The 14,888-nt window shown below is 38.1% G+C and overlaps 1 protein-coding gene across 2 annotated transcripts in view; it reads left to right on the top strand.

Moving 5' to 3' along the window:
• The window catches only part of EFCAB5 (EF-hand calcium binding domain 5), a 184,872-nt gene that overhangs the window by 124,224 nt on the left and 45,760 nt on the right, over positions 1-14,888 (top strand). For both annotated transcript variants that reach the window (XM_027624634.1, XM_027624633.1), the window contains 5 exons: positions 1,010-2,170; positions 3,873-3,947; positions 4,044-4,136; positions 7,757-7,971; positions 9,544-9,700. In XM_027624634.1, the coding sequence (XP_027480435.1) occupies positions 1,010-2,170; positions 3,873-3,947; positions 4,044-4,136; positions 7,757-7,971; positions 9,544-9,700 (1,701 nt within the window). The remainder of the gene's footprint in view (positions 1-1,009; positions 2,171-3,872; positions 3,948-4,043; positions 4,137-7,756; positions 7,972-9,543; positions 9,701-14,888) is intronic.

Raw genomic sequence — 14,888 nt, 5'->3', positions numbered from 1 at the left:
AGCATTTTTACTTGTCCACCTTTACTGAAATTATACAGTAAAATATCTTTTTTATATTACTACCAAAACGGATGATTATGGGGGTTTTTTTGAGAGGGAGAAAGGCGGGGGGGGGGGAGGGAGAAGGAGAGAGAGAATCTTAAGCCGGCTCCACACCCAGCACAGAGCCTGATGTGGCACTTGATCTCATAACCCTGAGATCATGAACTGAGCTGAAATCAAGAGCCGGATGTTTAACCAACTGAGCCACCAGAATGCCCCATTTTTATTTTTTAAAAAGAAAGCCTTTGAATGGATGGGTTTCCCAAAGAATGTCAATAATTTAGTTCTGTGTGAAAATAGTTGGATACTTAAAAATCTATGGGTGATACAGAGTAGTCCTGGACACCAGAGTTGTTTTGTTATTGTTGTTGTTTTATTGTTTGAGTGGGATTCTGGTGAATGCCATCCAATCTTTCCCTAGAATTCTGAACCAGGTGTTCACATAAGTTGTGGAGGAAAAGAATTGAGGAATGAAGAAGAAAGAAAGGGAGAGCATAAGGAAGGGGGAGAAAATGAATATTAGGAAAACATAGCCCAGTGAATGATAGAGATTTGCTTTTATTTTGATACTGTAGATATTTAAAAGGTATTTGAGGTAGAAGACATGTGTTCTCTTCCTCATCCCTATGCTATGCTTGTTGTTGGAGGACCAGAAATAGAGGATAAATTCTATTGTCTTGGCAGTCTAAGCAACTCCCCAAGTAGAAAAGGAAGAATCATGCTCATTTCCAAAACCACACCTATTAGGAAGGGGTAATTTCTAATGTACGGTAGTGAACATCTTTTATGTTTCCTTGAATAACTTTTTTGCTTTTATTGTGTTGTAGGTAAAGGTAACTGTTATTTATTTAAAGCAATAGGCCTATGTTAAATTGCTGTGATCAATACTGCATTGCGTTAATTTACTAGCTCTGATTCTTCATTATAACATCAATTGTTTAGGGAAATATTTTTTTTTCTGCACTAGGGCCATTCATTGAATTTGAAGAGATAGACTTGCCTGAGTTCTGGGGAGACATGGATAATCAGAAACATATTTATGAAGACTTTGACAAAGTGCTCTTAGAGATGAATGCATTACTTTCTGAAAAACATGCTAGCAAAACCCAAAGCAAATTGTTAGAAACTCCAGAAGATCAACATAAACATGATGAACATAATGAATCCACACTGCCAGAAGAGCAGAGAGAGATGACTTCAGAACAAGAACCAAACAGAATTTCAACTGAAGAACAAGAACAAGACGGAGAGTCAACTGGAGAAAAAGAACTATACAGAGAATCAGTAACAGAACAAGAAACTCACACAGGGTCAACTCCAGAACAAGGATCAAGTAGAGAGTTAATAATAGAACAAAGACCACGTGGTGACTCAGTCATAGAACAAGGGCTACCACAAAGAGTGTCATCTTCAGAACAAGGAGTCAACATGGAATCAACTACAGAACAAGGACTCTACAGAGAATCAATATCAGCACAAGGACAACATAATGGGTCAACAGCAGAACAAGGATCACACAGAGAGTCAGTAACAGGAAGCGCACACAAAGGGCCAATTGCAAAACGAGGATCACACAGAGAGTCAGTAGCAGAACAAGGACCACACAGAAGGCCAGTTGCAGAACAAGGATCACACAGAGAGTCAGTAGCAGAACAAGGATCACACAAAGGGTCAATAGCAGAACAAGGATCACACAGAAGGTCAGTTGCAGAACAAGGATCACATGGAGAGTCAGTAGCAGAACAAGGATCACACAAAGGGTCAATAGCAGAACAAGGATCACACAGAAGGTCAGTTGCAGAACAAGGATCACACAGAAGGTCAGTTGCAGAACAAGGATCACACAAAGGGTCAACTGCAGAACAAGGATCACACAAAGGGTCAACTGCAGAACAAGAACCATCCAGAGAGATAATTCCAGAAAAACAACAGGATTCAACTTTACAATCAGAAAGAGGTAGTATCTTCAGAGAAAGTAAAATATCTAGGGAGGCTACTTCCTATGAGTACACTGAAATCTCCCCACGGGAAGAGAAGACTCAGGAGCAAATATATGAAGAGGAACTATTTGTGAGTCCTGAACTGCAAGAGGAAGTCCCGACATCAAGAAGAAAAGATCATCTTTCAGGTAGTAACGCAGTTCACCTATGACATCAGCTTCATGTTTGTGGAGTGATTGTTTAAGTCTTTTCAGAAAATACTCATTCCAATTAGGATCTTTTCTGGCATACCAGATCATTCAAACCTTGGATATTTTGCTATGCAACATGTGTCTAGGCCTTGAACAATCAATTAAATACAAACCAGAATGTTTCTATTGTCAATTTACCTAGAATTCCTTTTGCATGGGAAGCCCATTCACAAGGAAGCAATCTGATAATATGACACATAGAAAATTTCACTGGACTCCTGAAAAGGCAGTAGAAGCCCTTTCGTTTTTTTTTGTTTTGTTTTGTTTTTTAAGATTTTATTTATTTATTTGAGAGAGAGAGAAAGCGGGAAGAGGAGCAGAGGAACAGACAAGCAGACTCTGTGCTGAGCACAGAGCCCAATGCGGGGCCCAGTCCCAAGACCCTGAGATCATGACCTGAGCCAAAAACAAGAGTTGGCCGATTAACCGACTGAGCCACCCAGGGGCCCTAGAAGCCTTTTCATTTTAAATGTGGTGGTGTCTAATATTAGAAGCCACTTTTTAAAATGTCTTTTATTTCAACTATAAACTGGATCTTGCATTTTTCAGTTATATAAGATAGGTGTTCTAGAAGAGTTTCTGAAAGTTATATTTAAGACAGAAAACACTCTGCATGACAAATATTTATTCTGCAGACTTTTCCTCTGAATTGCCTATGCCAATGTATGCCCTTTTGTTGAAAGATTCGAACTTCTTAGAAAGCCAGTCTCAATACCACTTAAGACCTCAGTTAGGCATATTTTTAAAGTTCTGCTCTTTAATTTTAAAGTCTCACAGTCCCAAAGAAAATCCTTATTCAAAACTCCTAAAACATGAGTAACCTGTGTTCTAGATTCTACATTATCAGTAACTAAATTGAAATATCACATTTTTTCAGCATTATGTTTGGTTCTCCATAAAATCGGGTTATTAATTTTTGGCTCTCCTTACATAGTAGGGATGCAGCTAGGAAAATTGTGAAGTTACTATTCAATCAGATGTTATTAGTAAGGACTTAATTTTGTTAAGTGTAACAGTGATCCAAAATGACAGTGTCTTAAAAAAAACATAAACAAAAGCAAAACAAAATAGCAATGTCTAAACAACATAGGGGTTTCTTTCCTTTTGATATAAGTTAAAACTTATATGACAGCTCAGTCCCATGAACTCAGCAGTGGCTCAAGTTCTATCTTGTGTCTCCTCTAACCACATAGTCCTGGATGGCTCACTACCGTGTCCATATTCTGACCGAAAGGTTAGGAGAAAAAAGAAGAGGTAGGCATTACATCACTTGCCCACACATCACATTGGTCAGAATTTAGGCATTTAGTGACATCTAGCTGTGACAGAGGCTAGGAAATGTAGCCCTCAGATTGAGTGGCCAAATTTGGGTACAACAAATATCTTTTGTCATAGAGCTGCTCTCAAAAACTAAAGTTATTAAGTGATATCATTGTGGTTGAATGTGACACAACATAGATGGGAAATAACCTGATAGAACGTTTTTGGTGTTCTATATGCAAGGCATTTTTCTCATTCATTAACTTAGGAATATATCATAGAATATATAAAGTCCAATTTATAGGCATTTTCTTTTTTTTCTTTCAAGTTTTTATTTAAATTCCAGTTCATTATAGCCACTTTCTTTTGCACCTTTTAGAAACTACAAAAAAGAAAAGTCAGAAAGATCCATCCTGTGAAAAGTCCCAAGAAATAGAAGGAAAGTCATGGTCAGGTGACTCATTTAATCCTCCTTTCATTTATACTCTAGAACAAAAACATTATGAAAGTGAAATTAAATTGTCTGTGTTATGGAATGTGTATTTTGTAGGTGAACTTTTGACTTGTAACTGGAAGATGAATTGTATCAAATGTGAAGATGAGGAACAAGCAAACTTACTCCTCGGTAACTCCAGGTTCACAGGTACATGTTAGCCACCAAACTAGGAAGACTAGATGGCAGTCCAATTGATGAATTTAATTTACTATGGTACCCCATGATAAAAACTGAACTTAGCCAAGACACAATGGCAGGGTGATCCTTGCATTATTTTGTCCCTGAGCTGATGGATCTAAACATAGACAAGATGAATGGTTTTGGTGGTAGTGTACATGTAGCCATGTGCTATTGAGGGATGCTTTTCTGCTTTAAAACATATGCATTAGTATACAATTTGTTTTTACCATTACATGGCCCTACAACCGCTTTGAAGCTATGATCCAGGTATACAAAGGGAATGAGATATCAGATATTAGAACTCAATAGAAATCAATCCAGCGATTCCTCTCCCTGGTAGTTCCATAACTCAACATGTGAGACAGGTTTGAAATCTGTCTTGTTTTTAAAGACTTATAAAGTAAGACTGATTTAACAGAGAGAGCAAAGAGTAGCTTTTAGCTCTCAGATAAACCATGTATTTAACAATGATTGTTCCAACAAGTACTCATATTTTACTGCAGTGCTATTTTATCATTTTATCTTCCACCAACAAGTAGTAGAACTAATTATATTAAGATTATTTTCTTCCTCTCTGCAGATTTTTTTCTCATTTAAGCCTGGGTCAAATAACAAACTTTCTATCCTCAAAATATTTTGGTAAAAATGCATGGCATCGGTCAAGCTCCTGTGGCCTGCTAGTTCGTGTTCTTCCTCTCCTGGTCTTACTTCTTTCTTTTCTTTTTTTTTTTTAAGATTTGATTTATTTACTTAACAGAGAGAGAGAACACAAGTAGGCAGAGTGGCAGGCAGAGAGAGAGGGAGAAGCAGGCTCCCCGCTGAGCAGGGAGCCGGATGCAGGCTTGATCCCAGGATCCTGGGATCATGACCTGAGCCAAAGGCAGACGCTTAACCAACTGAGCCACCCAGGCACCCCTAGTCTTACTTCTTTATTTCAGTTTTGCTTTACCATTTTAAAAAACTGCATGGGTGATTATTTTTAGGTCATGTCAAATCTCATATGGAAGGCATGAGGGCAGGAATGATTGAATCGGAGAATAAATCAAACATGTCACTGGGCTGATATTTTATGAAATATGCTTCATATTATAAGACTGAGATTCAAGATAAATATATTAGTCAAGACTCTTTGGGGGAGAGGTTGCTGTAGTATTTATAGATTTATTTAACTGTCAAATCCAGACCACAGCTGGCTTCAGGCACAAATGAATCCAAGGGCTCAATAACAGCAATGAGACACTGTCTCTGCCTCTCAGCCCTGTTCCTCTCTGTGTAACTTTCAGTTTTAGGTTGTTTTCTCCATGTTGTGATAGAGATGTCCGTCAGAGTATTGCTAAGCCTATAGCCTATGTTCAGGAATCAGAATGCTAAAAGAGTGATTCTTCCCCAGTAGTTCCCCAAAAAGTTCTGGGGCTCATTCTCATTGGCATATAGTGGATCACATTGCTGTCATATGGGAATCATTGGCCAGACCTATATCACATTGTCTTGTAGCAAAGGTGGGGGATGCTCAGCACCACCTGATTCATCTAAATCTATAAAGAACTTACTGAACTCAATACCCAAAAAACAAATAATCCAGTTAAGAAATGGGCAGAAGACATGAATAGACATTTTTCCAAAGAAGACATACAGATGGCCAACAGACACAGGAAAAGATGCTCAACATCACTCCTCATGAGGGAAATACAAATCAAAACTACAATGAGATATCACCTCACACCTGTCAGAATGGCTACAATTAGCAACACAGGAAACAACAGGTGTTGGCGAGGATACAGAAGGGAACCCTCTTACACTGTTGGTGGGAATGCAAACTGGTGCAGCCACTGTGGAGAACAGTATGGAGGTTCCTCAAAAAATTAAAAATAGAGCTACCCTACAACCCAGCAATTACACTACCAGGTATTTACCCAAAGGATACAAAAATAATAATTCAAAGGGATACATGCACCCCAATGTTTATAGCAGCATTAGCAACAATAGCCAAATTATGGAAAGAGCCCAACTGTCCATCGATTGATGAATGGATAAGGAAGATGTAGTGTAGGGGTGCCTGGGTGGCTTAGTAGGTTAAGTGTCCTGAGATAGAGCCCCGCATCTGGCTCCACGCTCAGCGGGGAGTGTGTTTGTCTCTCTGCCTCTCCCTCTGCCCCTCCCCCACTTGAGTTTTCTCTCTCTCTCTCTCTCTCAAATAAATAAATAAGATCTTTTTTTAAAAAAGAAAAGAAGATGTAATATATATTACATATAATATATAAAGTATATATAATGGAATATTACTCAGTCATAAAAAAAGAATGAAATCTTGTCCTTTGCAACAAAGTGAATGGAGCTAGAGTATATTACACTAAGTGAAAAAGTCAGAGAAAGACAAATATCATATGATTTCATTCATATGTGGAATTCAAGAAACAAGCAGAGGAGAAAAAATAAGACAGAGAGAGAGAGAAATAGACTCTATAATTATAGAGAACAAACTGATGGTTACCAGGGCAGAGATGGGGGGGTGGGGGGAATGGGTTAAGCAGGTGATGGGGATTAAAGAGCGCACTTGTTGTGATGAGCACAGGGTGATGTATGGAAGTACTGAATCATTATATTGTACACCTGAAACTAATATCACACTGTATGTTAACTAACTGGAATTTAAATAAAAACTTGAAACATAAAAAAATTAACATAAAAGAATAAGATGATAAATTAGATCTCATCAATAAAACTTTTGTTTCTTAAAACATGTCCTTAAGGAGTGCATATATAAGCCACAGATATGGAAAAAATACTTGAAATATTTGCAAAATTTATATCTGACAAAGGACTGCTATCCAGAAAATATTAAGATCTTCAACAACTCAAAAATAAAAATATAAACAACATAATATAAATTAGCAGAACATGTTAATAGATGCTTCACAAATCAAACACATAAGAATGAGCAATGAACACATGAAAAAGTGTGCAATGTCATTAGTCATCATGAAAAAAAGATTAACATTACAATGAGAAACCACTACATATGAACCGAATGGCTGAAATGAAAAAGACTGACAACACTGACTCTTGGCAAGATTGTGGAGAAACTGGAACTCTTCATGATTGTTGGTGGGAGTTTAAAATGTTACAATTACTTCAGAAAATATCTGTGTGTTGTAAAACCAAACACATATTTACCCATGATCCAGATATTCCAATCCCAGTTATTTATCCAATAGAGTTAAAAGTGTGTTTACAACAACAACAGCAAAACATACATAAGAATATGTAAACCAGGTATATTTATAATAGCTTGAACTTTCTGGAAACATTCCAGGTACCTATCAGTAAGAGAATAAATAAAAAATTGTGATATATTTATAAATCAAATATTACTCAGCCATAAAAATGAACTATTGGTACATGTGAAATGAAAATAAAAATATAAGCTGACAGTGGGGAAGAGATGTTTTCCTCATGAAGGGAGCGTGGGTTTCTGACAGGAAAAAAAGTAAAAAAGCAGATGTTTATTACAATAAGTACTTGTATATTTTCTCTAAGCTTTAAGAAATTGTTCACTTTACTGTTGTTGTATGTTTCCTGCTTAATAGACCTACACTCAATTATCAGAAATATTCAGTCTTACAAGGAAGTAAAAGGTAGAAGTGCTTTCACTGGAGTTTCCTTAAATCTGCTCCAGTTTGTGCAACTTCTGGAGACATTTGTTGGTGAAGATGCCCCCTTGAGTGTCAGTGAGACGCTCACATCCTTTTTTAAGCGGGGCTATGTTGAAACAAAAGAAGAGAAAATAAGTGGCTTAGAACAGGTGAGTAATATTATTTCTCAATAAAACAGGGAGGAGTCACTATTATTAATAAATCTCTCAACCTCAGTTGCTCCTAATGTGGCCCTTTAAAAATTTATAACCAAGGGGCCCCTGGTGGCCAGTTGGTTGAGCATCTGACTCTTGATCTCAACTCAGGTCTTGATCTCAGGGTCATGAGTTCAAGCCCTGCATTAGGCTCCACAAGGAGCGTGAAGTCTACTTAAAAAAGAAAGTTCCTTAAAAAAAGGTTTATAACCAAATTTATTGCTTTATTTCAATGAGCATAGCCATTAAGTATTTTATTTTATTGTCAAATGTTCTGAGATCACACTCCAGAGAATTCATTCCCCTAATAATGACATGATTGCTGGTGGCAGGAGATGGTTTATTGTACAGCTTTCTTTTTCCTCCTCTGAAGCTTGAAGAGCTGATTCGGAGGAGTAGAAATGTGTATGTGCAAAAAATGTGTGTGTATGCACACTATCTGCTGTGTGAATGCATTTACTAATGCACATACCTAGGGGTACAATTATGATTTGTATATGTATTTTTATTCATGTGAATCCAGGCGATACATATTTCCTAAGAACTTAGTACCTACTTGATGATAGATAAATGCATACACCTTAGCTGATATAATTTATGTGCCCTTTTATGAAATATGTAAGTTACATTCACCGGACATATTCACTAATCTCAGCAGCCTTGAGTCTTCTCAACCTAATTCTAGAGTTGATATCCCTTTTGCCTCCTCAATTGCAATTTCCCCATTTAACCAAATGCTATATATTCACTTTCTTTTAGCAATTGAATCTATCTAGATAATAGTTTAGTCATTATCTGACTGATATAATTAATCTAGTAAAAAATCTAAACAGTAAATAAAATCAATGTCAAGTTAGGTCAATGTTAAGTTATAAAAGATAATTTTTGAACACAGTCATTTTTCATTGTTTGAACACTGCCCTTTATCCTCCTTCAATACACAGCAGCATATTCCACTAAGAAGCCAGGTAGAGTATGCCATGTGTTTATCATATTCCTAAACAACCAGCGGGGGAGTGGAAAGGAATGAATCAAAGACTCCTAAGGAGTGTAGCCCCTTTCCTAAGTTAATGCGCTTTAGTCCAATGCAGAGAATGCCTGTTTTTTGTTTTGTTTTGTTTTTTGTTTTTGGTCTACGAGTGAAACAGAGAAATGGTATTTAGATGATTAAAATTAAATGCTTCACGTCTGCCTTCGGCTTGGGTCATGATTTCAGGGTCCTGGGATCAAGCCCCGCATTGGGCTCCCTGTTGGGCTGGGAATCTGCTTCTTCCTCTCCCTCTGCCCCTGCCCCCACGCTCTTGCTCTCTCTCGCGTGCGTTCATGTTCTCTCTCTCTCTCAAATAAATAAAATCTTTTTAAAAAATTAAATACTTCATTTTCCCATTAATATCATGCTTAGTCCCAGCTATTTTTATAAAGCTGTTTTTAGAAATAGTGCTGCACTTTTTGGGGAATAAACATAGGATGGCAGCCAGCACAATGGATAATATTGTCCTGTGCTTTGTTATCCTGTTTCTATCCTAGGCTAGACAAAATGCTTCCAGAGCCCGACGGGAACTTCTCCTAGAAGCCGTGTTTCAGAAGTGGGACAGTGATGGCTCAGGCTTCCTGGATCTGAAGGAAGTTGATGAACTCTTGTACACATACAAGGAGGGAATGGAAAAAGAATCTATGAAGAAAGGTAAAAAGACAAGAATTTTCTTATTAAAGCTGTGGTAACCACTTGGCTTCACATTTTCCAGTACTATGACATATATAGTTAAAACTCTGGTTCTGAAACCACGAGACACCACTTCACGCCTATTAGTATGGCTATAATTTTTTTCAGCTTTATTGAGATATAATTAACAGAACATCATGTAAGTTTAAGGTGTATAGTGTGTTGATTTGATATATTTATATACTGCAAAATGATTACCACAGTAGCATTAAACACCTTTATCACTTCACATAATTACCATTTCTTTTTTGCAGTGAGAACATTTAAGATCTATTCTCTTAGCAACTTTTAAGTATATAATACAGTATTGTTAACTATAATCACCATGCTGTACATTAGATCCACAGAACTTATTCATCTTGTAATAGAAGTTTATGCCCTTTGGGGCACCTGGGTGGCTCAGTTAAGCAACCGACTCTTAGTTTCTGCTCAGGTCATGATCTCAGAGTCATAGGAATGAGCCCCAGGTTGGGCTTTGTGCTCAACATGGAGTCTGCTTGAGATTCTCTCCCTCTCCCTTTGCCTCTCCCCCTGCTTGCACGTGCTCTCTCTCTAAAATAAAATTAAAAACCTTAAAAAAAAGATGTTTATACACTTTGACCAACATTCCCCCCATCTCCTCCACCTCCAACCCCTAAGAACCACCATTTTATACTCTGAGTTTGGCTTTTTTAGATTCGACATATAAATGATATCATACAGTATTTGTCTTTCTCTGTCTGATTTCACTCAGCATAATGGTTTCAAGATCCATCCACGGCAGCACTCCACCTTTTTCGTGACTGAATACTATTCCTGTGTGTGTGTGTGTGTGTGTGTGTGTGTGTGTGTGTGTGTGTGTGTGTGTGTGTGAATCACATTTTATTTATCCATTCATTCATTGATGGACACTTAGGGTTTTTTTTTATATCTTGTCTACTGTGAATAATTCTGCAATCAACACAGTGGTACAGATATCTCTTTGAGATAGTGATTTCATTTCTTTCCATTAGATACTCAGAAGTGGAATTGCTAGATAATATGGCAATTCTATTTTTAATGTTTTGAGGAATCTCCATACTGTTTTTCCTAGCGGTTATACCAATTTACATTCCCACCAGCAGTGCACAAGGGTTCCCTTTTCTCCACATCCTTGCCAACACTTGTTATTCTCTTGTCTTTTTGGCACTAGCCATTCTGACAGGTGTGAGATGGTATCTCACTGTGGTTTTGATTTGCATTTCTCTAATGGTTAGTGATGTTGAGCATCTTCTCATGCACCTTTTGGTCATTTGCATGTCTTTGGAAATATGTCTTCAGTTTTTTTGCCCATTTTTTAGTGTCTTGTTTTGTTTTTTGCTGTTTAGTTGTATGAGTTCCTTATATATTTTGGATATTAACCTCTTGTCAGATATATGATTTGCAAGTATTTTCTCCTATTCCATAGGTTTCCTTTTCATTTTGTTGTTTGGCTCTTTTTTTGCGTAGAAACCTTTTGGTTTCAGGTATTCCACCTTAAATTTATTTTGCTTTTGTTGCTTATGTTGTATGGCTATAATTTTTTTTATTATGTTATGTTAATCACCATACATTACATCATTAATTTTGACGTAGTGTTCCATGATTCATTGTTTGCATATATCACCCAGTGCTCCATTCAATACGTGCCCACTTTAATACCCATCACCAGATTAACCCTCCCCCCACCCCCATTCCCTCTAGAACCCTCAGTTTGTTTCTCAGAGCCTAGTCTCCCATGGTTCGTCTCCCCCTCCGATTTCTCCCACTTCATTTATCCCTTCCTGCTATCTTCTTTTTTTTTAACATATACTTTATTATTTGTTTCAGAGGTACAGGTCTGTGATTCAACAGTCTTACACAATTCACAGCGCTCACTATAGCACATACCCTCCCCCATGTCTATCACCCAGCCACCCCATCCATCCCACCCCCTACCACTCCAGCACCCTCAGTTTGTTTCCTGAGATTAAGAATTCCTCATATCAGTGAGGTCATATGATAAATGTCTTTCTCTAATTACTTATGTCGCTCAGCATAATACCCTCCAGTTCCATCCACATCATTGCAAATGGCAAGATCTCATTCCTTTGGATGGCTGCATAATATTCCATTGTATATATATACCACATCTTCTTTATCCATTCATCTGTCGATGGACATCTTGGCTCTTTCCAGTTTGGCTATTGTGGACATTGCTGCTATAAACATCAGGGTGCACGCACCCGTTCAGATCCTTACATTTATATCTTTGGGGTAAATACCCAGTAGTGCAATTGCTGAGTCATAGGGTAGCTCTATTTTCAACTTTTTGAGGAACGTCCATACTGTTTTCGAAAGTGGCTACACCAGCTTGCATTCCCACCAACAGCGTAGGAGGGTTCCCCTTTCTCCACATCCCTGCCAACATCTGTCGTTTCCTGACTTGTTAATTTTAGCCATTCTGACTGGTGTGAAGTGGTATCTCATTGAGGTTTTGATTTGGATTTCCCCAATGCCGAGCGATGTTGAGCACCTTTTCATGTGTCTATTGGCCATTTGGATGTCTTCTTTAGAAAAATGTCTGTTCATGTCTTCTGCCTATTTCTTGATTGGATTATTTGTTCTTTGGGTGTTGAGTTTGGTAAGTACTTTATAGACTTTGGATACTAGCCCTTTATCTGATATGTCATTTGCAAATATCTTTTCCCATTCTGTCGGTTGTCTTTTGCTTTTGTGGACTGTTTCCTTTGCTGTGCAAAAGCTTGTTATCTTGATGAAGTCCCAATAGTTCATTTTTGCCCTTGCTTCCCTTGCCTTTGGCGATGTTTCTAGGAAGAGGTTGCTGCGGCTGAGGTCGAAGAGGTTGCTGCCTGTGTTCTCCTTTAGGATTTTTTTTTTAATTTTATTTATTTATTTGAGAGAGAGAGAATGAGAGATAGAGAGCACGAGAGGGAAGAGGGTCAGAGGGAGAAGCAGACTCCCTGCTGAGCAGGGAGTCCGTTGCGGGACTCAATCCCGGGACTCCAGGATCATGACCTGAGCCGAAGGCAGTCACTTAACCAACTGAGCCACCCAGGCGCCCCCTCCTTTAGGATTTTGATGGAGTCCTGTCTCACTTTTAGGTCTTTCAACCATTTTGAGTCTATTTTTGTGTCTGGTGTAAGGAAATGGTCCAGTTTCATTCTTCTGCATGTGGCTGTTCAATTTTCCCAACACCATTTGTTGAAGAGACTTTTTTCCATTGGACATTCTTTCCTGCTTTGTCGAAGATGAGTTGACCATAGAGTTGAGGGTCCATTTCTGGGCTCTCTATTCAGTTCCATAGATCTATGTGTCTGTTTTTGTGCCAGTACCATACTGTCTTGATGATGACAGCTTTGTAATAGAGCTTGAAGTCTGGAATTGTGATGCTGCCAGCTTTGCTTTTCTTTTTCAACATTCCTCTGGCTATTTGGGGTCTTTCCTGGTTCCATACAAATTTTAGTATTACTGTTCCATTTCTTTGAAAAAAGTGGATGGTATTTTGATGGGGATTGCATTGAATGTGTCAATTGCCCTAGGTAGTATTGACATCTTCACAATATTTATTCTTCCAATCCATGAGCATGGAACGTTTTTCCATTTCTTTGTGTCTTCCTCAATTTCTTTCATGAGTATTTTATAGTTTTCTGAGTACAGATTCTTTGCCTCTTTGGTTAGATTTATTCCTAGGTATCTTATGGTTTTGGGTGCAATTGTAAATGGGATTGGACTCCTTCATTTCTCTTTCTTCTGTCTTGTTGTTGGTGTATAGGAATGCCACTGATTTCTGCACATTGATTTTATATCCTGCCACTTTACTGAATTCCTGTATGAGTTCTAGCACTTTTGGGGTGGAGTCTCTTGGGTTTTCCACATACAGTATCATATCATCTGCAAAGAGTGAGAGTTTGACTTCTTCTTTGCCGATTTGGATGCCTTTGATTTCTTTTTGTTGTCTGATTGCTGTGGCTAGGACTTCTAATACTATGTTGAATAGCAGTGGTGATGGTGGACATCCCTGCTGCGTTCCTGACCTTAGGGGGAAAGCTCTCAGTTTTTCCCCATTGAGAATGATATTTGCTGTGGGTTTTTCATAGACGGCTTTTATGATGTTGAGGTATGTACCCTCTATCCCTATACTCTGTAGAATTTTGATCAAGAAAGGATGCTGTACTTTGTCGAATGCTTTTTCTGCATCTATTGAGAGGATCATATGGTTCTTGTTTTTTCTTTTATTAATGTATTGTATCACATTGATTTGCAGATGTTGAAGCAAACTTGCAGCCCAGGGATAAATCCCACTTGGTCGTGGTGAATAATCCTTTTAATGTACTGTTGGATCCTATTGGCTAGTATTTTGGTGAGAATTTTTGCATCCATGTTAATCAGGGATATTGTTCTATAATTCTCCTTTTTTTAAAAGATTTATTTATTTATTTGAGAGAAAGAGTGAGAGAGAGAGAGAGAGCACATGAGAGGGGGGAGAGTCAGAGGGAGAAGCAGACTCCCTGCTGAGCAGGGAGCCTGATGCGGAACTCGATCCCGGGACTCCAGGATCATGACCTGAGCCGAAGGCAGTCGCTTAACCAACTGAGCCACCCAGGCGCCCCTATAATTCTCTTTTTTGATAGGGTCTTTGTCTGGTTTTGGGATCAAGGTAATGGTGGCCTCATAAAACGAGTTTGGAAGCTTTCCTTCCATTTCTATTTTTTGGAACAGTTTCAGAAGAATAGGTATTAATTCTTCTTGAAATGTTTGGTAGAATTCCCCTGGGAAGCCATCTGGCCCTAGGCTTTCGTTTGTTGGGAGATTTTTGATGACTGCTTCAATCTCCTTAGTGGTTATAGGTCTGTTCAGGTTTTCTATTTCTTCCTGGTTCAGTTTTGGTAGTTGATACATCTCTAGGAATGCATCCATTTCTTCCAGATTATCTAATTTGCTGGCATATAGTTGCTCATAATATGTTCTTATAATTGTATTTCTTTGGTGTTGGTTGTGATCTCTCCTCTTTCATTCATGATTTTGTTGATTTGGGTCATTTCTCTCTCTTTTTTTTTTTTTTTTTGGTAAGTCTGGCCAGGGCTTTATCAATCTTGTTAATTATTTCAAAGAACCAGCTCCTAGTTTCATTGATCTGTTCTACTGTTCT

The sequence above is a fragment of the Zalophus californianus genome, chromosome 16, assembly GCF_009762305.2.
Source record: "Zalophus californianus isolate mZalCal1 chromosome 16, mZalCal1.pri.v2, whole genome shotgun sequence".
Taxonomy (NCBI): domain Eukaryota; kingdom Metazoa; phylum Chordata; class Mammalia; order Carnivora; family Otariidae; genus Zalophus; species Zalophus californianus.
This window is presented reverse-complemented; position numbering and strand designations above follow the sequence as displayed.